At 42.4% G+C, this 24509-nt stretch overlaps 2 protein-coding genes across 2 annotated transcripts in view; both read right to left on the minus strand.

The window, feature by feature from the left end:
- Positions 1-6138, minus strand: part of phactr3b (phosphatase and actin regulator 3b) — a 44682-nt gene extending 38544 nt beyond the window's left edge. The window contains exon 1 of the mRNA XM_030091942.1: positions 5842-6138. Within this exon, the coding sequence (XP_029947802.1) occupies positions 5842-5950 (109 nt within the window). The 5' untranslated portion in view covers positions 5951-6138. The remainder of the gene's footprint in view (positions 1-5841) is intronic.
- Positions 6139-12459: 6321 nt separating this feature from the next.
- On the minus strand, positions 12460-22217 carry LOC115387929 (deleted in malignant brain tumors 1 protein-like). Its single transcript, XM_030090835.1, has 9 exons — positions 21884-22217; positions 21440-21787; positions 20897-21250; positions 19292-19507; positions 16451-16679; positions 13829-14068; positions 13578-13737; positions 12552-12627; positions 12460-12470 (listed from the first exon to the last, which is right to left on the minus strand). Exons 1-9 carry the CDS (start codon positions 22215-22217, stop codon positions 12460-12462), a joined length of 1968 nt encoding a protein of 655 aa, XP_029946695.1.
- Positions 22218-24509: the final 2292 nt, after the last annotated feature.

The raw sequence follows: 24509 nt of genomic DNA on the forward strand, positions 1-24509 counted from the left end.
GTTCTGCTTGTTTTTTTTTCTTTTATGAGACCAAAGATAAATCTCCACACTGTGGACTATAAATTAACTAAGTAACTAAAAGAGGGATTTGTCATCCAGAAATCATGGTATTTCAAAATTGTGGCTTTTTTTTATATCATACTCAGTAGTAGTTTTAGGAAAATTCGGTCTATCAAGACTGTATATTAGCATCAAATTCGTATAAAATATAACCTATTGTGATGGAAACAAGTAAAAAGAAAAGATGTATGTATCATTTCATACCTCCTGCTTCCCCGGCAGCCAGAGCGGAGCAGGTCACGTTGGTCCAGGAGCATGAAACAACACCCGGCTTAAATAAAAGCCCTGTAATTGGTTCTGCTCAGCTGTGATTGCTGCTGGCTCAGTTTGAACTTGTGCGTCGAAGCATCCTTGCCACGGCCCCTCCCACATCATCAGCGTCTCGCACATACTAGGTCTTATGTCCTCTCGCCACATTGGCTGATTGTGACGTCATGGAGAGCAGTGGGACTCTGGGACGTCTCCGCATGCAGGGACTGTCTGAGAGATGAGACGGCGCAGCAGAGGAATGAGCTGCTTTGAGTGAGACGTCGTCAGTGAAGGCCTTGTCCTGCCAGCTGATAGAGAAGTCACTGCGGGCCTGAAGGCCGAAGGGTGAAGCTGCCTCACCGAACCGCCCGCTGCTGCCTCAGCCAGGCCCGGGTCTCAAAGACCCCTGCAGCTTTAATCCGTGTGCTGCTGTCCGTGCTGAAGGCTTCATGAGACACACACTGTAAAAACACCCACAGATGTGCGTGAAGATAGGCCAACTTCCATTTTCTGTGCGGAGCTTTTCATTTCCACCTCCTCTCATTGAAATTCTAATAATTTCAGAGCTGGTTCTCACAGTGCCCGTGCAGCACTCACCCCCGCCTCCTCCTCCTCCTCCTCTTCCGAGAGGTGATTCGATGTGTAGTGAGCTCATTTAAAGCCAATCTCTCCATCTCATCCCAAACGTTGCAGTGCAGTGCTGAGTAATGGGGCCCCGCGCTGCATGCAGCACGACCTTGGACAAAGCCATTTGTCCCTGTCCTGCGCTCTGAGACGTCCGGTGACTGCGGAGCCGGACCTGGCCTGACAGAGACAACCCGCCTCTGTCAGGCAAAGTCAGGCAGAGCCCCCTTGTGGCAGTTTCACCGAGTGGTTCACCTTTCAACTGATGTTTGACCCCGTTTAGCTGCATTTGTGGAGCTTCTGCAGCTGCGTCATTCATCAGGATCAGGCTCAGGCAGAGGAGAAGCATTTGTTCCCCAGGACAAACACTGTTGGTTTGTTACTGAGCCACAAGTACTAGATGGATGGATGGATGGATGGATGGATGGATGGATAGATGGATAGATGTAAATAGAACTTCCCTTTACTGCACTGAAAGATCTTCAACAACCATCTGACAACCTCTATCACAACATAATCCTACACCAGCTGCTTCACATCATTGGACAGAAATCAATTGACAGCAGATCAGAATATGCTTCCATTAGTGCTCCATACACATTTACCAGCGGAGTCCCTCAGGGATCGGTCCTTGGTCCCATAATGTTCACACTATCCTCCTGTGGGACATCTTTTCACTGTTACGCTGACGATATGGAGCTGAGTGTTGAAATGGAAATATTGTTGTGGAAATATTGATATGTGGTGCAGATATAAGTGATTTATCTGCAGAATTCACCTGTATTGATCTTGACTGATAACTATTTCCTCATAAAATACGTAGTCCAGACTGTGCTGTGACACATGTCAGTATTTCAATGAGTTCTGTGACGTCTCAGGTGAAAATCTCAGCCCTGAAGCATAGAAAATGAAGCTGCTGTGATGTTTTCCAGACGGTTCCTCCTCTGCTGTGCAGACGTTGAGCAGATGTTGGTCTCAGAGCTAAACACACATGACGGAGAAGAGCTGGCGAGCTCAGCCGTCCTCCACCCGCTCTCCACCCGTCTATCACCACTCTGAATGGAACGAGACTCACGTATGGACTTCCTGTTGAATAAAACATGAGGCTCATCTCTCTGCCAGGCCGCCGTCTCCCTCCGCTCACTGAGGCTCGTCCACAGATCAGAGGTGGAGGCAGCAGCTGTAGCGCTGGTGGGAGTCCTCGGAGAAAGCCTTTGATGTTGGAGCAGCGCTCGATTAGCAGAACAACGCTGGAGATGAGGAGAGAGAGGAGGCTGGAGGCTGAAGGGATCCTCAGGAAGCATCAAGGAACTACTGCAGATCCTCACAGCAACGTCAGCTCATCCATCAGCTTCTGATCGGAACGTCACCACAGCAGCTTCCTCTAAAATCATCATCAACAGATATTCAGCCTCAGCAGGGCGAATATTGAGTCATAAAACACACCACACCCCGAAAACCCGAAATCCTGATCTTTATCTTCCAGATTTGAAATCCCCAACCTTGCAGTTGCTTCATATCCTACAATTGCTAAATCTGAGAGATTGTAAATAGGCTGCATTGCAATTGCTAATCATTGTTTGTTTTTTCTTATTTTACAGTGAATAATTATATTTGATTAAAATGAAACAATGAAACATCGAGGGAGTCATAGTTACATGCTTCTTTGCCGATAACCTGCTAAATTGCAGGACTTGAATAATCCAGAAGGATTCACAAAAACCCAGCGAGCAAAGCCTCGGGTGGAATTTCATGTTTTCACTATAAATCTAAAAATGTGTTTATTTTCTTGGTTTTATTATATTTAAACAACTTAAAATAGCATTTTTAAACTGCCTTCAAAAAGTCATTTACAAGAAAATAGCTGAACTGGGTTTCCAAAAGATGTGTATTTGTGTGCACAGACGATGGTTTGCAGAAGTGTTCCTGACGCCATGCAGTGGTTTCTCCACACCCTGTAGTCCAGACTATAAATCACATCTATGAAAAAACATGTGTCTCTAACAGGAAAGAAGAAGCATCCAGACAACCGTTGGTTTTTGAACTCCTACATTTTCCAACAGATTTGTTTCAGATATTTCAACACCATAAATGTCCGGATTCCATCCACATGGAAGTTAGTGGTTCAGGACGGTATAAACCAGTGAGTTTTCAGACGATGTCTAATATGAGTTGCATGATTACCTGGACAACAAACAAAAAGTGCAACTTATAGTCCAGAAAATGTGATAATCTTGTCTGATGGATGTGGTCTGAAGCCTTTCTGCAGGGACTTCTCGGGATTCTGTGAATGTTTAAGTTAAATCCCCGGCTGAATGTGGCGAATCTTCCATTTTCCTCCTCTGAGAGACTCGTCCTCGCGAAGGCTCCGTTTACATGATGTTTTCAAGAGGAAATGCAAAACTGTTGTTGCATTTTTGGTGTCCATTTATACGACGATGGTGCTCAAAGTCAAGCTCTGCTCAAGATGAGAGGCCAGAAACGTAAAAACCAATCATAAGTGAGAACTGTTTCATCCTCAGACGCTGCTGTCAAAGAAACGGGACCTGGGCTTCAGCATTGAAGGCGTAGATAAATTGGACATCATTGCAGTGGCACACACACACAGACACACACACACACACACACACAAACACACACACACACACACACACACACACACACACACACACACACTGTGTTTTTCCCTTCAACAGAACTGAAATGGTGCCGTACATTCCGGGGAGCAGCCAGTTTCCACACCAGCCCAGAGATCTGTCGCTCCCCTGTTTCTCCTCTTTCATGGCTTTTAAAGCCGCAGTGTGGGGAGGCTTCGGGAAATAGGTGTATCGCAGGACGATCCCGTAACTCAAGAGTTACACGCAGACACACACACACGAACGCTGTTACGTAACCATAACAACCACGACAACGTGACAACCCAGGGCACGAGCAGAACAACAATATCCGCCTCTGGCAGGAGAGCTGCGAGTTGGTCTGTGGCCCTCTCAGCTAAAGATAGCCGAAACAGACTGGAACATCACACACACGCGTGAAGGTGAAGCTACACACGCACACACGCACACACACGTGCACAGTGAGGAACATGTGTGAAAAGCATTACAGGCAGAAATGAAACGACATGAAACAGGGGGTGATGAAGCCTGAACCCATCGTCTGAGACTGATCTCTGTAAAGAAAACGTGAAGCCATGAGCCGTTACATTATGACCACAGACGCCATGGACTGCGGGGGCGTCTGCGCCGACATGTGCTGAGGTGGAGGCGTAATGGTTCGACCTGTTTGCACATCGCACAGATGCTGAACTCCATTCATCCTGCTGGGAGAAGCAATCAGGAAACACAGCTTCTCTGAAAAGGTGCACATAGAAGCAGGATGTTCAACTCTGATCACTGTGAGGACTGCAAAACATTCATCCTCCTTTCCTCACATCAGCACTTCTACCACACCTTGGAGGCCGTATTCCAAACATGTTTACAGTGGCTCCGAGTACCACCGTCATGTCAACAGACACTCAGAACACAGCAAAAGTTCTGCGTTTTCACTTAGAAATGTCACCTAAACGTGGCTCTAAAGCACAGAGACTGGAGCTGAGAGCTCAGTGATGCTGTAGTGAACGTTAATGACCGTAACACTGAAGCCAGTGTGAGGAAAACATGCTGAATGCTGCAAAAATGCTAATTAATGTTGAAATTGTTCTGTAGTACTGACACATCCTCCACCTGTGTAAGGTACGTCCAAGTCATTGCACTTAAACAAATGAAAACATTTAAAATTGCTCCAGAAATCTGAATTAAATGATTCTCATGCTGTCATTTCAATGTCCTGCCCCCCTTGAGGTCAAACTGAACGAGCTCTGACTTCTGCTGCAGGTAGATCTACATCAGCCACAGTGTTGGATCGGACAAGTATTCGACCGGCCCGTCAAGGATTTGGACCACTTTCAACAGTCTCGGACCACTGCAGACGAGGAGCAGCCCACCAGAGCTGCAGTTTCTGAGACTATCATCCTCAAACTCACTCACATCCTTACATTTCAACACGTTCCTGCTTCTGCGTGTCATAAAGCGATGTCTGATCAGTACAGAATGAAAAATGATCAGTTGCTCTGGATTTTACTCCTCATTACGCCCTCCAAGTGGGAATTTCCACGCCCGGATACCAGTTGTGTCTTACATCATTTCAGCAGCGCACAGCGTCAGCGAGAGCTCCCTCACAGCTGAAACGAGTGATTTATCAAAGCTCCACACCGACCCCCACTGCTCAGGAGCCTCTCAGCTCAGCACTGCAGCTCCGGAGCAACAGAGGAGCGAGATTCCCAACACAGATGTGGATCCCACCTCACCACGCATCCACACAACTCAGCCTGGAGGTGGCATTTCACTGCTGTACAGCACTGAGGGGACCAGCAGAGGGAGGGGGGGCAAGCCAAGCACTGCCTTCTGCCATTTGGATCACCATGGACACACAGTCTGATACACAAGCTCTTAATACTGCAGTCCAAGTGTGATTAGATCTCTCCATTCTGTAGCGCATCCACGGGGACACCGTGGATGCGCTGTGCGTCATTTGCGTGTCCAAAGGTGTCAATCAGATACTGATCACGGCTTCTGGGGGGTCAATAGAGGGTCCTGGTGGGAGAAGCCTCCGCTCGGGCTTGTGTGACACCAGTTGGATGATCTCGAGTCAGAGGGAGTGAGCAGGTGCACGCAGAAGAGGCCCCGGCGGCGGCGGCGGCGCGCGGCGGCGCAGCGCGGAGAGAGCGCACGGCGGGGACGGAGAATGACGCACGTTCACAGCACAACACAACCTCTGCGTGTTTTCCGCACGCCAAAATTCAACGTGACATGACAAACCGAGCCGCCTCCGAGTCCTCCACATGCTCCCAGCAGCGCCTGCCCGTCGTACCTGCTCGGCGCGCGTCCCCCAGGCGGACCTCGGTGATGCTGCTCGGGTCACTCTGGGATCTGCCCCGCTGCAGCACGCAGTCCTCGTCCGGCCCGTCCGACGATGCCATGGCGAGCAGAGAAGAAGCGCGACGAGAGGCCGAGGAGGGCGATCACCGGCGGCCAAGGTCACCGGCATCAAGTGGTGGAGGAGCGGGTTCACTGAGGACGGACTGCCGCAGCTCCCGGTGCCCGAGCGGCGGCGGCGGCGGCGGAGACGGAGAAGTCCATTACAGCGCGCAGCATCGTGACGCCTTCACGTGTTGCTCGTAAAAAAAAAGAAAAAAAAAAAAAGAACGAGAACTAACCGCATCAAATAAAGTGACACAGACTCCTGGGCAGCAGAGACCCCGACAAATCCCCCAAACCCCAAAATAAATGAATAAACATCTATCTTAATACACTGGACTCTGATTTAATCTCAGAATTCGGACTTTTTTGTTTTTGTGCTCATTTCTTATACTAATTTAAAGGTTATTTAATTCGCTATAAATAACAATTATCCACCTGTTTAACATGCTACTGTTTCTTTACACATCCTGCAGTCTTTATTCGTATGCTGCTGTGACAAAAGGTGTCAAACAACATTTCATTGTACAGCATGAACTAATAATAAAGCTTCTGTCTTTACTTCAGGAGTGCATCTCATTTTACTATGACAGACCATGATGTCAAGGAAACATGGTTCTCTCACCATAGCAGGTCAATCTGAAAGCATTTGCCCTTTATGCCCTGTAAGTCTGTTGCACTGTTACTTTATTGCAGACTTTCAGTGAGACAATTACAGCTGTTCTTAGGGTACAATATACAATGTACTGCATTTTTCCATTTTCTTAACTACGAGCTCATCTTGACTTTGACTAATATTTTGTAGAATTCTTACTTTTGTATAAAAAATGACTGACAGTTATATCAACATTATGATCATCGCTGTAGGCCTCTTTCTGAAAAAAACAAATAGCTGGAATTCTGGGGATTAAAGTCAAAATTGTGAGATTAAGCACAGGATCTTGATATTAAAGTCTGAATTGTGAGGCAGGAAAAGTCCTAATACTGACATCAAGGACAAATTTCTGTTATTCAAGTTTGAAACTTGAAGAAAAAAGTAAAAACTCTTATTTGAAACACTAAATCTTGAGAATAAAATCTGGACGATGAAGAAAAAGTGAATTTTGAGAAAGAAAATAAACATTCTGAGATTTAACACAAAATTCGATCATTAAAATTTGAATTCTGAGGAAATTGTCAAATTATCAGAGTAATCACAGTTTATTAGAGTAAAAATTCTGAATTCTCATTTGAAGTACAGTCTGAGGAAAAAAAAACTCATCAAAACATTGATTCTCTTTTACTCCTTTTTTCAGTCTTTTTTATCCTCGTCTGCAGATCAGGTTCACACTCTGTGTGACAATAAGATACATTTTTCTGGAACATTTCCTCTGAAGTTGTTTCACTTAAAAGGTGCTGTAGGCAGGATTCCGCATCTCCGCCATCTTGCTTAGGGTTACCTAAGCAAGATGGCAATTTGACCCATCTAAGATGGCGATTTGAAACCCAGCACAGCCAATCCTGTCCTGTTTACTCTGACATCACGCCCTCACGCAAGTTAAGCCCCTCCCACAAGAACGTGCGACGAACACCCCTCGACCAATCACGGTTAGAGCCTCAGGGGCTCTTCTGATTGGTCAAAGATACCTGGAGCTGTCGAGATTCCTTTTCAGCTCAGAACAGAGACAGATGGAAACGCTGCGCCCTCGCGGTAGAGCAATTATGCTACACTCCTAAAGGATTATCAGTGGATACTCTAACATTTAATCCAAAGAAAACACAGAAAAGTTAGCATTGACTAGCAAAACCCTGCCTACAGCACCTTTAACTTGCATCATCAGATTGCGTTCCTGTTAAAGTGGGAAACGTTTCAAATCCAAACTTTGAACTTTCCTGTAAAGTGATCATTTATGGAGAATCTGATTGGCTGCTGTGATTTTATGACACTACATTGGTAGAATGGTCATCTCCCTATCGGAAGGTTGTGGGGTTGATTCCCCAGACCTTCTGAGCGAGACACTCATGGACAGATGTTGTTCTGAGTTGTATCATAGGAAATGAAATAGTTTTCCTGTTTTAACGATATACAGTAACTTCTTATTGTAACGAGAACATTCCTTGTTCAAAAGAAAAAACTTCCCATGAAAACGAGATAGTTTTCTCATTTTAACGAGGTTTCTTATTTTCTGATGAAAATTCCGCTGTCAAGCTGAAGTCGGCCCCCTGACTGAAAATGTTTCCCCGCTGCTGTTCTGAGGTCAGATTTCAGCTCATCTCATCCCCGGTGATGAGACTTCCTAACATCACAGGATTTATACTGCAGACATTTCTGACCGTGTACAGTAAAACTTGTGAGGCTGATCGCTTCTCAATTCTATACTTTATTACAAATATAAGGATAAGACATTGTCAGGCAGCGCTAACACGAATAACTCGGGCAAAATTACAAAACAGCAAAATAACTTATCGAGTTAGAAATGTCATATTTTGCATTACCAACGTGAATGCATGACTGTAGCAGAAAAATATCAGCTAAGCTCATGTTTAACACGACCTTTAGCAGGGAAACACTCTCTATCAGGGGTACCGACCGTTGCAATACACCGGTGTTGTGTGGTGTTGTGCCTGCACTCAGAGATCTGCAGCGACTGTCTGCAAGTCGCAAAGATAATGAGAGATTATCTCATTTAAATGAGAAAACTATTGAAACATAACCAGTGCTGGACAAGTTACTTATGAAAAGTAATTAGTTATAGATACTAGATACTTCTTCAAAAAAGTAACTGAGTTATATTTTTAAAGTAACTAATTACCAGGCAAAGTAACTGTACACTACATTAATCAAAATTACTCAAATGTTGCTCTGTGATAATATGAGACAAACATCAATCACATTTGATATGTAACTGTAGATAGCATTTGTACATTTATAAAAAATTGATAAAACACAATAGATGTATGTCAAAAGATACCTGTACTTCCATTTAAAAGCTGCCTTTGAATGATCAGGGCTCTATGGCTGTATCTCTATCTGCTCTAATGAGCAGGGCTCTCTATGGCTGCATCGCTCTCACTTTGCACCAATAGGGTTCCTTCTTTCTGTATGATGACGTCATTTAGAACGTTCCTGATTGTCGAGCTGCAACAATGTATCACTTTAAAATTACATCATCATCTAATTCAACCTAGATATGCAAATGAACAGATATGCAAATTGGATGATGTCATTTGGAACTTTCCTGATTGAAGACTTGCAACAATGTATCAGTTTCGAAGCAGGATTGTTTGTTATTTACAAATCACAATAAAACTGAATCATATTTGATTTAATTTCCAAGCCTTTAATGTAAATGTGATCATTATTTCACATTGTGCATGTTCATCTAAGTTAATATGACATTGTAATATGTATAACACAACTCACCATTCAATTCAATTCAGCTTTATTTATATAATGCTCATTGCCATATAGTGTGTGAGTGTGTTTGTGTGCCTGTTTGTGTGGTGTATGAATATATGTATATATTGTGGGTGGGAGGGGTGGGTTTACTTTGAATTGTTTTTCCTCTTTTTAAATGCTGTAAAGCACTTTGTGTTGCTTTGTTGTAAGAAAGATGCTTTACAAGCAAAGACTCATCCATTATTTTCATTCAAAAAAGCATTATTGTGTTGTATTTGTATGTAATTTATTCCAACAGTGGATCGTGCTCTGCTCAGTATACGAGAATGTGTTCATTCTTTCAGAACATTCTTTTCATTCATGAGAAGCCTTTTATTTCACACTTATTAATAGGAACGTTTCACTTTGAAATCACCGTGCAATTTTTATTTGATTGCTAGAATTTTTAAATCCTGGCCTTTTCATGCACCATCGGATATCTCCAGTCAGAAATAGCCGTGTCCTACAGTCCCTGAAGGCAGCGTCGGGTTCAGGTCGCCTGGGATTGGTGGAAAATGGGGACTTTCTTCATCTCATTTTCCCACATTCACATTCCCACAGTCAGCATGTTCTGTCTGCTCATCTGATCGACTTCGCTCTTCTCAGAATAACGTCTTTGAATGCTTAAATTGAGGGAGCAGTTTGTGCGTTGTCTCTTTTTAGAAACATTGAAGAGCATGTGGGGAAACGATGGGAATCTGTTGAGTTAATCTGTTAAATCCAGCATTAATCAGGATAGTTTGTTGTGTAATAACTCTTCACACCACAAGGTGGTGTCATGAGTTACAATCGCAACAGTTTGCTTCTAGAAAATGCGTTCAACATGGAGGGATATATTGAAAAGTATTTAAAGATTTTTGGTGAAACCAAGCTGACTGCTAAAGTTAAACACACAGAAGTGTTCATGCTTCCAACATCAAGTATTTTCCCTTTACAATCGATTTGTGTGTAAAAACATTTATATTTTAAATATTTTTTTCTCATACTGTATTGCCTATGGGTATTTTTCCCTGCTTTCATTGCTTTAAATAGTCTTTCCTTTTTCAACTTTAAAAAACAGTCTGAGCTCATTCTGCTCTCCTTCTGTCCCCCCAAGTTTAAGTAGTTTTAGAAAGTTAAGGTGAAATACATTAAATTATTTAATATTCAAAGTTCCTACTCTAAGCTATAGTGTCTCTACTCTAAACCTTTCTGTAGAGTGTTTCTGAAAATATTAATGGCTCTATTAGTAAAACTGATCTGAATGATGAAATGGATAAAGCTATTTTAAAGATATCCTTGAGAAGATCCCTCAGAAAAGACGGATGGACGACTGAATTTTACAGTTTTTGCTACAGAAAGTCTTTTTAGAGTGTGTTTCTGCCGGTAATCTTTACAAGTCAATGAAACTACTAATAATCACATTAATTCCTAAACCCACAGATGTATTACAGCTAAATAACGGAATCACCTGACTACACAGTGATTATCAGGTTCTGGCCCATGTTGGCTGAGAGGACACAGCTGATGATATCATGAACGGGAGGAATATTCACAGTCACATTAGATTCATTTTTAACAGGTTGGATTCATGAAGTTTTGAGAAAAGTAATCTACCTAGACTAAAAAAGGACTTCTTTCTGGAAATTAGATGGTTCACATAATCATTCAATAAGAATTAAGGCTTAGTCTTCATTTGTTAAAGAGGCAATTTCTCCAAAAATAAAGGATAATCTTTTCAAAATAATATATAATATCTACCCTGTGGGACAATTTCTTGACAGAAGGTTTAAATTTGATGTGGACTCGTAGTTTTTACAGTCAAGATACTGACACTATTTACCATTTGCTTTAGCGTCTCACAAGATTTTTGGACGGACATCTATAGTTGGATTAATACAAAAATCAAAATTCCCCCTTTTAATATACTGTATCACACATTGTGTATTCCATGGATAAGCTAAACTCTGTTTCAACTAGTGTTATGAATATTATAATGCTTTTGACCAGATTCACTGCTGTAGGTGGAGGAGAAATACACATTCTTTCATGAATGAATTACAGAACTCCTTCATAACAGTGGAAAACTGGAAAACTACCCAAACCACCATGCAGCTACCAAATGTCCAAACTCTTCTTATTTTAATGTCCATGCTCAGCTTCTGAAGAATGGTACCTCTGTTTTATCTTTATGCTGTTTATGACGTTTGTATTTGCTGTTTGGATATCTTTGATACAATGTCAGATTTCTTAATATGATATTTAGTGTGGTTACAGTTGACATGAATGACAATGGTTAAATTAGATGCTGTAATGCTTGTAAATGCTTTTCTGATCATCAAAAAGTTATTAAAGATTATTATTATTATTTTTTTTAATTATTATTTATATTTCTTTATTTTTCTTTAGCAAGTTTAAATTTGTGGATATCAAACTTTACAAGAAAGACAATGAGAATAATGACATAGAGTTCTTTTTCAACTCAAAGCCAAAAAGTATATTTTGCAGCAAGATATTATCTAGGATAAAAACATAACAAATTCCATAATACTGCATTTTCAGAACAGATGAATAACAGTCTCAGTGCGGGAGTCACAGAAGTCAGTTTCAGTCAATGATCATCATTTTCTGAACATCACCGTGTAAACTCAAAACCTTTCTGCAACTGAAAATGCAAAAATGTAAGTAAATGAGTTCTACTTTTTATTTTATTTTTAAAAGTAACATTTAGAATGGCTCAAACCATTATTAGTATTGGTACATAAGTTCATACTGAGACTGAGGGATGCTGTACACCCGTCTGTCCACATGGGGGAGCACTCTGCTCTTTCCTGGACTCTACAAAGTGCTGAAGCTGTTAAACCCACTCTAAGGCCATCACAGACAACCAACAAACGCCATGTTTTTTGGGATCATTTTATTGATGCATATTGCAAACTGTGTGATTGTTTTTTTTATGACAGGAAAGTGCAGTTAAATGGACCCATGCAAAGAAGAACAAGCCGAAGCAGAGTCAGCCTGCGCATGGGTGACTAAGATGAGAGCTGATTATCAAGTCCTACATATCATGCATGTGTGCTCGTGTTGGTTTCTCTGGTCGTCTCAGTCAACGGCTCATTTCTCCCCTGAAAATCACACCGGGAACATGTTTCAGGCTTCACAGCAGCGGCAGCTCTCAGGCTTCGGTATCGAAGTTTAATACTCACAAGTGATTGGTCCAATGGTGAGAGGAACGAGCTGAGCTCCGCTGGGAGCAGAGCGACGGACCCGAAACCGGCAAGACTGTGGGGTGAAAGGTCAACAGAATATTTAGAAACATCTCAGATGTTTCTCTTAGAATTTATTTAAGAAAATTACAGGTGAAATATGCTATGTGGAATAGGGCTTATCATATGCATCTCTTGAGATTGCTTCAGGTGTCAGTATTGGATCAAAATGTGTCCTAAATAATGGTTCTGTTAAAACACTGTGATGACAAAGGAAGCAAAATTCAGGGAAAGATCACAAAAAGTGAAAGTAAGAGGGCCAATATGGAGGAAAACCTTTAAAATTGTCTGTTTGAACATCACCTGTCCAGCTATTAAATCAAGGGTGTCAAACACTTCAATAGTCGCAGTCCAATTTCATATTATGTGTTTTGTCAGTAAAATAATGCCATAATAGCTTTTAAATTTAAACTTTAAATATTTTGTTTGTTTGTGCGCAAAGTATGTGTAATGAAAAAGTTTATATTCTCACAAAAACCAAAGAATTACAACTGACAATGACTACAATCTCAACATAAAACCAATTATAATGACTGAAAATACAGTGAAATGGCTCCAAAACTTATTTTTTTACAAACTCAGTATGACTTTGAGGCTAATGCTAGTTTGCAAGCTTTCCTGAAAGTAACTCTAATATCTCGGCTTGGCTGTCAGTGTTGTGTTGTGCTTGCCACTGTTATTTGAAATCCTTTTTTTTGATCGAAATTGGTGGTGGTTCTTGGACATCGCTTGGTGGATTGTTGGCTGGTTCTGGTATAGTGGTCTAATGATTGACACCCCTGAATTGGATAAACCCACTTTAAAGAAAGAGGGGTTTTCAAGCTTGTCAAAAAACAAAACCAAATGTGAAATTATTTTTATTTATTTATTTATTTAATTTTTAAAAAGGTCTGTTTTAGCGAAAACAAAACCACCTCGGTCACACTGTTGATGTTGGATGTTACCCTATGGGAATAAACGACTCACTGGATTGCAGGTATTGACGTTGTTGTCGCACAGCATCACTCTGCAGTGCAGGAAGATGTATGGGTTACTGTCCAAGGTAGGAAAGGGCCTGGCAGTAAAATAAGCGCTGCCCGTCACGCGGCTCGGCCTCAGCGACACACGGCTGGAGTCCACAGGACACCTGGGAACAGACAGTCACACAGCGCTACATCAGTCAGTATGTGTGTGTGTGTGTGGAAGGAGCAGCCGTGTGGAAGGGAACAAACTCCTACTTGTTACGAATGAGATAGTAGTGCACCGGGCCGTCGTGCCGATGGGTGTGAGTGACGTAGCAGTCCTCCAAAACCACTGCCCAGTCCGTTCCCCTCTGATTCACCGACACCTTGACATATAAGGACGAGCCTGGCGGGAGCGTGACCATGCCAAAGGGGTATCCCTCAGAGAAGAAGCTGTCACGGTAAAGATTCATGTAGGCTGAGGGTTTGGGACCGAGACCTGAAACACCCTCTGGCCTGCAAATCAGAAAATTTGATGAGAAATGTATTTAAAATGTGGCTGTCCAGAAATTTCAGAGTGTGATTGGCATTTAATATGTAATACACAACACAGTTCTACAAGCTCGAAACGCTGGAGAGAATTTGGCTGGAAAAATCTGACACGATTCTTTATCACGCCAATAATTAAAAGCAAACAGACTGGATTTCAACAAAAATGTTGGAGACAGTGTGGACACTATAATGCCAATCGCAGTCATATTTTCTGGTCATGTGCCAAATTGCAACCTTTCTGGAATGACAGTATTGGACTTCTGGAGGACATCTTAAGATATAAGGTTCCCAGGGACCCACGAGTTCTATATAGAATAGAATAGAATAGAATAGAATAGAATAGAATAGAATAGAATAGAATAGAATAGATTTTATTGTCATTGCATGGGGGGGGGGGGGGTACAACGAAATTACATGGGAGCTCATATAAAGCTACAATTCACCTCGATTAAAATGTCAAGGACAAGAAAACTGAGGAAAAACATCAGGGACAAAACAGAAAACAACACAGGCATTTGGTAACAACAGAAAAAATACAAGGGCAAGTATAATTTGCATAAGCGCATCCACAAGATGCAAGAGTAATAAATAACAGTGTAACAGAGTGGTGATCATGCTACATGAGGCACAATCTCTTAAAGTGCGAGGAGATAGTTGGGTGATTTAGTCCATGGGGGGTTGATCCCAGAAGGAGTTATAAAGAAAGAAGACAGGTATCTATTCCAAATAATGATTGTTGCCTATAAGAAGGCCATCACTAGAAACTGGTTAAAAAGTGATGCCCCACAAACAAGGCACTGGACGGCCATTATGGAGGAGATCTATGCAATGGAGAAAATGACTTTTCATCTGTGAATCAAAGCAGGTAACTTCGCACAAAAATGGAGGAAATGGACAACTTCAAAAACAAAGATAGTGCTCACTCAACTGACTGAGAACTTGTATGACCCCTTTTGTACTACTTTATGTTATTTGTTTATTTTTGTTCCTGTTGTATCAGTATAAACAAAACTAAATAAAGAGTTAAAAAAAATGTGGCTGTCCAGTAGTGATGAACTGAAGGAGGACTCACAGTGTTTGTGGCATGGCGACAATCAGATCGGCAGATGCTTCTAACGGATAGGCGCAGTAGAAAGGAACAACCACAGGTTGAGTCGATGAGGTGGCGTTTGGCGGGTAAAAATACAACGAGTTGAAGTTAATGACGTGGGTGTCGTTCATCTGGAAAACAGGATTAATGTGGGATGTTTAGTTGAGTACCCAAATCATCCATTCATCTTCTGGCACTGATTCACACAGACCAGGGTTAAAAGGCACAATCATCCTCCAACACGTTTACTCTTCTGGCAGACACCTGACCTTCACATGATTCCTGTTATGAATAGTCACCGATGCTCCGATACCAATACCAGTATTGGGTATTAGGTCCGATACTGCATGGAGTAGTCCTACTCACACGTGAAAGCTCCACAATACAACCCAGCAAGCGTTACACAAGTTCATGCATCTTTGATATTAATGATGACAGAAGTTCAGACAGACTGTAAATTGTGTTCTGCCAAAATGGCATCGACCCAGAGGCTCTGTGGAGTTGGTTCACGGAAATGCATAGCCTTCTCCTGTTGTTTGAGCATAAGCTACACTTTAGGGCATTTAATAAGTACTTGTATCAGTACTCGAAAGGTGAGTACTCACACTTGTACTTGTCCTAAGTGGTATGGGTGCATCCCTAAACCAAACACATAGTTTCACTGTAGCTTAAAGAGGAGTGAGGAAGACTTGATGTGAAGTATGCTTCAATGCTTTATAGCTGTATTACTGTATACGACAGGCACTATCTTCTCCCAGATGTACACGGATTACTGTCACGTTACGTTTAGTGCTAGAAAAACAACAATTCTTGAGCAAAAATGAACTGCAATCTTCAAAATGTTTGTTTTCACCATCTGGATGGTTCCACATCTGTAAGACCCCCGTGACACCCTGTACCACAGGGTGAAAAAGGAAATGGTGCCATAACGACAGGACGGGTCAGCCAGGTGTCCAGAGGAGATATTCAAACCGGCTGACAACAGGCTGACCAATGGCACGCCCACTTGTAACGTATATCTGCTGCAAGACAAGTGAGAAGTCTGGACGATGGGTTGATTATCTAAAGAGGGAGGGGGAAATGGGACAATAAACATAAGTAAAGTGTTAATGAAATTCAAAACTCACTGTGAGATAAGAGTGAGACCTTTACCTTCGCACACGACGCTTGCAACATTACAGGAAATATATCCATGCGGCTCTGAATGTGGACATTCGCCGATGTTCGACTCGCTTCCTAAACACTGGATGTCATACGCGATGACCGGTGTTATGAGTGGGCCAATCATGCTGTAGTCTTCCGCAGCCAGAGCCCGGCCACATCCCAGCTGTCGACACACCACCTGAGCATCATTCATGTCCCACACCGTGTCACACACCATCCTCCAAACGCCATTATAGAAGACCTCTATCACACCGGAGCAGTTGTTGCCCGAGTCCATCACCCTGACTTGTCGATCTCCCAGGCTGTGTGAGTCAGTGTCATCTAAATTTAACAAAATAAACAGAAAACAGTGAGAGGCGATCTAAAACATTATCACATATTACCACAAAAACTGTGGCATTAAAGGTGCTGTAGGCAGGATTCCGCATCTCCGCTATCTTGCTTAGGGTTACCTAAGTAGGGGCGATTTGACCCATCTAAGATGGCGATTTGAAACCCAGCACAGCCAATCCTGTCCTGTTTTCTCTGACATCACGCCCTTACGCAAGTTAAGCCCCTCCCACAAGAACGTGCGACGAACGCCCCTCGACCAATCACGGTTAGAGCCTCGGGGCTCTTCTGATTGGTCAAAGATACCTGGAGCTGTCGAGAATCCTTTTCAGCTCAGAACAGAGACAGATGGAAACGCTGCGCCCTCACGGTAGTGCAATTATGCTACAGTCCTAAAGGATTATCAATGGATACTCTAACATTTAATCCAAAGAAAACACAGAAAAATTAGCATTGACTAGCAAAACCCTGCCCACAGCACCTTTAATAGACCTTGACCAAAGATAAATTTAAATTTTGATTTGAATTTTAGGGTTTGAACAGATAGTACCTTCACAGATGACACCTACATCCTCCGAATGACCACAGTTGTGGAATCCAACTCCTCGGTGTCTGCACTGTGTTAGTGACGACTCCATTCCAGAACACTGGACATCGTCCAACCAGATTGGGCCTCTGCCCTCACCGAAGAATGCACCGGAACTAGATGAGCTTGGAAAACCGCATCCAACTTGTCGGCAGACCACGGCAGCATCGAGCTCGTCCCAGCTGTCGTCACACACTGTCCCCCACTGGCCGTTGAGGAAGACCTCCACCCTGCCAGAGCATCTGTGCCCTGAGCCGACCAGCCTCACAGGAGGACTTGTTGTTGATGACGGTGAAGATGAAAAAGTTGGGTAGTGACCAATTTCACCTTGATATAAAGAAAATATTTCATGAACCTTCATCACAACTGACGAAGTATTATTTCTCTTTATCTGTACAGACTGGACACAGAGATCATTCAACACTAACAGTCTTATGTCTGTGTAAAAATGTCCATTTGCAATATTTCATGTTACTTTCAGAATGCCTTTGATCACTCTGATGGACCATTCTTGAATATCATTTTATATATCTTGATTTGCTTCAGGGGAGAGACTCTCTTATTTAGCTTGATCATTATGTTGAATATGGCATAATTACTTTTCACCGGCCGACAGCGGCTTACACAACAACGTTTTAAAAAGTTGTCAGTTTACATGGTAGAAATGCTGAAAACAATGTAGAAACAGGAAGGGCCACAATGGGGACTGTTGGTTGAATTTGTAATGAAACTACACACACATGCCTGTAGAAAACAATAGAACATTAACTTGAATAAAGGCAAGAATGTGAACATCCATGTGGACAAGACCAACTTGGACTGCTATTAAGGTGACTCTTCACTCTATGTAACCGCCATTTCTTATGAGTAAGTTTAAGAAGATTTAAGTTCATGCATTGTGTATTTTAAGTTAAAAAAGGGAGTTTCATATGTTAAAAGGTTTAGACATTGTGCAATTAGGTTTGTTTGACCATTGCAGTGTGTGTGTGTGTGTGTGTGTGTGTGTGTGTGTGTGTGTGTGTGTGTGTGTTCGGCTAGAGGGCGCACCTTTTGGGTGAACCCACAAGGAGGAAGCATTTTAGTTCAGCTGTTTGAGATGAGAAAATAAATTGCTATAAATTATTATTAATAGTTGCTTTTTTGGTGAATCTGAGCAGTTTTATCATGTAAAGGAAAACTCACAATACACTGAAAGTTTTATGTGTTCACTTGAAAACATGGCTGTGTAAATTGGGTGGTTATGTCTGAAAAGTGCAACCTCCTGTGAATAAATTAGAAATGGCAAGGACTTTATTCTGAAAACTGATGAAGACATTTTGTTTGTAATGTTTACGCTGTCCAGGCCATCTCATATTCCTGAATGGATGTTTGAGAATTGTAATTTTGTGCGACAATGATTTTAGCAGAGTGAAACCATCATGTACACAACATTCAGTATGTATCTCCAACAAAGCGATACCTTCGCAGATGACACCGGCGTCCTCCCAGTGGTCACAGTCATGGTTTTCAACTCCTGAGTGTGAGCAGTCTGCTAGCGACGACTCGCCTCCTGAACATTCGACTTCATCAAGCCAGATCGGTCCGACTCCAAAGCCGAATGATGCTTCGACTGGTGACGAGGTTGCGTTGCCACAACCAAGCTGCCTACAGACAACGTGAGCATCGATAATATCCCAGGAGTCGTCACATACCGTCCCCCACTGGCCGTTGACTAAGACCTCCACCCTACCAGAGCACCTGCTGCTTGAGTTGACCAGCCTCACTTGAGTGATCGCTGTGGTGAGTTGAATATCTCTTGAAAAACCTAATATGAAGGAAGGTTTCAGTAGATATTCATGACGAACTGCAACATCTGAATTTTATTGGACAGGGATAAAACTACCGTCACAGATGACGCTGGCATCGTCTTCATGACTGCAGTTGTGATATCCAACTCCCGAGTACCTGCACTCTGTTAGTGACGACTCGTTTCCGTAACATTGGACTTCATCAAACCAGACCGGACCTCTGCCCTCACCAAATGCAGCATCATGTAGCGTCAGGTTGGCATTGCCACAACCGAGTTGTTGACAGACCACGTCAGCATCGCTCACGTCCCAGGAGTTGTCACACAGAGTCCCCCACTGGCCGTTGACGAAGACCTCCACTCTGCCAGCACATCTGTCCAGAGAGCCGGCCAGCCTCACTCGAGACATCGCTGGTGTTGGTCGAGTTTGAGTAGTTGTGAAAAAATCTGATGGATACCAAACAGAGAGTTTAGTGAGACTTTATACTAAAAGAGACATTGCTTCAGTATTGCTTCATCTTTATGTAACACACTTTTTGTTTCTTGTATCATCAGCATATTAGCTCATTAAAAATTGAAAAAAAGAATTCTTCTGTTGTTCAATTTTAAAGAACTATCATGGTCTCTATTTGGTATTTAACTGTATATTAGAAAGGTACCTTCACATGTGACGTTTATCACATTTGTACAGCTGTTGAATCCAAATCCTGATATGACACATTCTGCTATTGACGACTCATTTCCTGAACACTGGACATTGTTCACTGAGATGGATCTGCTGCCTTGTCTGAGCCAGGCAAACTTTGTGGTATAAAGCACCCCGTCGCACCCAAGTTGGCGGCACACGACCTGAGCGTCATCCATGTCCCAGTCATTGCTACACACTGCCCTCCATAGGCCGTGGTAGAAGACCTCCAATCCACCAAAGCATCGGCCGGGTTCCAGTCTCAGCCTCACCGGTGAACTCAGTGAAGGTTGGCTAGTTTGGTTGACGGCAAAAATACCTTCAAGTCAAAGAAAAGTGTATGTGAACTTGGTGTTGTGATGTCAATGTGTCCTTAATACAAAACAAAAAGTTTAATGAAATTTCACAGTTATAGAAACATTTCTTCGGTATTCCTTCATCTTTATGTCATATCTTCTCAGCCACCTAAGGTTGTTCATTAAGTTATTGTTTCTTATGTCATTGGCATATTAGCTCATTATTTAAGTTTGTAAAAACAGATTCATCATTTAATTTGTCAAGAAAAGTCAAACTGTCATGGCCTTTCTTAAAAATTTACTGTATATTAGAAAGGTACCTTCACAGGTGACGTTTATCGCATTTGTACAGCTGTTGAATCCAAATCCTGATATGACACATTCTGCTATTGACGACTCGTTTCCTGAACAATGGACATTGTTCACTGAGACTGAGCTGCTGCCTTGACTGAGCCAGGCAGAGTTTGTGGTAAAAAGAACACCGTCACACCCAAGTTGTCGGCATAAGACCTGAGCATCATTCATGTCCCAGTCACTGCTACACACTGCCCTCCATCCGCCCAGGTAGAAGACCTCCAATCTACCGGAACATTGATTGGATCCAAATCTCAACCTCAATGATAAACTCAGTGATGTTCGAGTTGGTCGGCTGTTGACAGTATCACCTTCAAGTCAAAGAAAATGCATGTGAAATTGAACGCCAATATATACATTATTTTAAGAGATGCTTCTAAGCGTTCTCAAAGTAAACAAACCAGACTAAAAAAAATTCAGTGGTTTAATTGCTAATCCTAAAAACTAGGACAATTATTTAAGATATTCAGCTCTTATCCCTAGTAAATGTAAGTAATGTACCTTCACAGATGACACCAGCATCCTCTTCATGACCACAGTTGTGGAATCCGACTCCTGAATGTCTGCACTCTGTAAGTGACGACTCGTTCCCGTAACACTGGACGTTGTCCAGCCAGATTGGTCCTCTGCCTTCACCGAACCTCCCACCTTGTGCCGAAAGGCTGGCATTGCCACAACCAAGTTGTTGACAGACCACCTGAGCATCGTTCAGGTCCCAGGAGTCATCGCACACCGTCCCCCACTGGCCATTGAGGTAGACCTCCACTCTCCCGGAGCATCTGCTGTCGGAGCCGACCAGCCTCGCTTCCCAACTCTCCGATGAAGATGAAACGGTTGAGTTGTTGCCAGTTTCACCTTAATATCAACAAAATAGTTCACGAACCTTCATCACAACTGAATTATTTTAATTTTTCTTTAAAATGACTTTTGGTGCATTTCATTCAACACCAGCATTCTTATTTCTGTGCAAAAACATAAATTAAAACTTTTAGTAAGGGTCTATTCAACTAATATTTTAATGGAGAGGTTGCTTTAAGAAGGTACCTTCGCAGGTGACACTTGCATCCTCTCTGTGGCCACAGTTGTGGGATCCCACTCCGGAGTGTCTACAGTCCATTATTGACGACTCGTTTCCAAAACACTCCACATCATCGAACCAGATCGGTCCCGTGCCCTGACCAAACGCTGCACCACGCAGAGACGAGGTCGCATTGCCGCAGCCAAGTTGCTGACAGACCACCTGAGCATCCCCGAGATCCCAGAGGTCGTCGCACACGGTGCCCCACTGGCCGTTGATTTGGACCTCCACTCTCCCGGAGCATCTGCTGTCTGAGCCGACCAGCCTCACTGAGGAGTTCAGTGAGGGAGCAGGCGAGACGTTACCTCCATCACCTAATTCAAGACCAAAGCTTTTGTCAACTTTGATGCTAGAAGATGAAAACCTTGTGTTGTTTCAGTACTGGGAAAAAAAAGCTGTTGAACAGGTACCTTCACACTCTACACTTGCATCCTCCCCATGGAAGCAGTTGTGCACTCCCAAACCTTGATGTGGACAATCCATTAATGATGCCTCACTTCCCAAACACTGGATATCATCCAGCCAGATCGGTCCGAAGCCCCATCCGTATTGTGCGTTTGGCATTGCTGATGTAGCATTGCCACAACCAAGCTGTCTGCAGACCACCTCGGCGTCGTTCATATCCCAGAGGTCGTCACACACGGTTCCCCACACGCCATTGTAGAAGATCTCCACTCTGCCAGAGCATCTGTTGCCAGACTCAGCCAGCCTCACTTCATAATCCACCGCTTGACCACATATCATCCGAAAAACTGCAAAAACACGACATAAAATTGACAAATGAAGTTGGTAACATAATGGAGTCAAAGTTAGCAATACTGATCATCTCAATATTCAACGCTCTTTCCTGATAAGAAACCAAAGACACAGATTCCTCCAGCAGATTGTTCAAACTTATATGACAACCTTCCTGATCCGAACTTGTGTTGAAAAAACTCAACTAAAACAAGAATTCTTTCATGAGAAAAAACATTTGTTGCATCAGTCCTGCTAATGTTGAGAAGCTCTAAACAGCCTTCTTTCACTGAGGCCCCCTTTTACATGAGAACGCTGACAGAGAAAATAAAAGCATTTTGTCCTAAGAGACATTTCGTGTTTGAAAAACCAACATTTTGAAAATGACGTCTGTTAGCTTGAGAACAGTAGAACCACTGAGAACTGGATACATTTCATGTTGGGCCACTAGTGGGTGCTGTTGGTTGCTTTAGTCATGAAACCACACTCATTTGCATCCAAACAATATCAGCCACAAACATGAAAAAAGCAAGTGCAGGAACAGTCAGAAAAAAAGCCGTGTTTTCTCCTTTTTCCACGGAGTTGAAGTCGGAGCATTCTCGAAAAGTTCTACCTTTGGTCAGTTTTCAAACATTTAGATTTTCACGGGCTGATCGCCATCATGGAACTGGATAAACAAAACACAGCACGAGCTTTTTGTTTTCACATGAAAACATTGTTGTGCAAACACTTAGGTAGATAACATTAATGTCTCTGTGCCTTAAAATAACAGCGCTCTTTCTGTGTCGATGAATTAAAATATTTGTGTTACCGGTTCTTATTTGCACAACTTTTGTCGTCTAAACATGTCCTGACATTTAAAATTTTAGCACTGCTGTATTTGTTCCAGAAAGGTTATCCTTTTAGTTATCCTATTACTGCCAAAGTGATTATAGGCATTATAGTGATATTATTTCAAACACTGCAGATTTTTTTTTTCAGCCATTTGTTAGAACCGGCACATTATTAAGTTTCTGTATATCTGATCGTTGGATTCTTTGTTTCTCCCAGCAAAGACGTGCAGATCTATTCATTCCTGCTGGTTCTCAGCTGATATACGATCTGCTGCCTGTGTCGCGCTCACCGGCCGCTTCCTGGGATATTATTCTTCACCTTGCCCAGTTTGATTTCCCAAGATCTACCTTAGACCTGAGTGAGCAGATTGAATTTCAAAGCAGGTTCCTCACATCTGGCACTGTCCTGATGGAGCGCTGCAAAAAGTGTGGAAGTCCAGTCACAAAGATGTTCCCACAAAATACTAATTCGAGACATGAAATATGAATCTTTGGCCATGAAATCCTGTATTGAAGACAAAAATCATTAATTTACAGACACTAAATACTTATTGGAGACCAATAAATATTAATTTATGGACATGAAACAGTAATCTGAGGCCACAAAATGCTATTTTGAGGCCATGAAATGTTAATTTGAGGCAGCAAGACACTAAAAATAAAATGGTAAATGGACTACATGTATATAGCGCTTTCCACTGCATTGACAGAGCCCAAAGCACTTTATACTGCATTATCACATTCACCCATTCACACACACCCGTGGAGGCGGCTGCCATGCAAGGCGCTCAGTCCATCCATTGGGGGCAATTTGGGGTTCAGTGTCTTGGCCAAAGACACTTCGACATGCAGAGACAGGAATCGAACTAACAACCTCCCTTATGAGACGACTCATCTGTGGCCACAATTTAAAAGTTTCATTTCAGATGTCACCGCTGGACCTCTTCAATAAAATGCCATGGTTTTACCTGTGAAAGCCGGCAAAACCAGGGTTAGCAGAGTGCGCTGATGCATCCTGCTTGTGCACCACCTGGGAAACAAACAAATAAAAATCATAAGAAAGGACAACATTCATAGAAACCGGTCTTATATTAAATATTTAGGCTTTTCAAAGCCATCTGTGGAAACACACCGAGTATTTACACTGACGGAGAGCAGCACAAATATATATGTGCAGTTCCTTTTTTGTAGCGATTATTCCAGATCACGTCATTAGATTTCTGGAAAATTTGTCTCACACACAACATACCATTAATCATTTTTAAAGTTGTGCTTTAATCTGCAAGCTTAAAATAGTCATAGGTTGTTTTCCAGGGTTAGTCTTTAACTTCCAGAACTTACCAGGGTTCATAATTATGCAATTCTGGCCTGTTATTAACTGGTATGGGGGTAGAAATAACTGATAAAACAATTAACTTTTCTATGACCTTCAGCTTATCAGGAATGTACATGTATTCTGTCCACTTTA

The sequence above is a fragment of the Salarias fasciatus genome, chromosome 5 (assembly GCF_902148845.1).
Source record: "Salarias fasciatus chromosome 5, fSalaFa1.1, whole genome shotgun sequence".
Lineage (NCBI taxonomy): Eukaryota > Metazoa > Chordata > Actinopteri > Blenniiformes > Blenniidae > Salarias > Salarias fasciatus.

Coding starts and splice junctions, on each gene's coding strand:
- LOC115387929 (XM_030090835.1), bottom strand. CDS start 22,217: ATGATATGTGGTCAAGCGGTGGATTATGAAGTGAGGCTGGCTGAGTCT. Junction 21,251..21,439: donor TGCAAGTGTCACCTGCGAAG/GTACCTTCTTAA, acceptor GTTGATATTAAG/GTGAAACTGGCAACAACTCA. Junction 13,738..13,828: donor TACTATCTCATTCGTAACAA/GTAGGAGTTTGT, acceptor GTCTGTTCCCAG/GTGTCCTGTGGACTCCAGCC.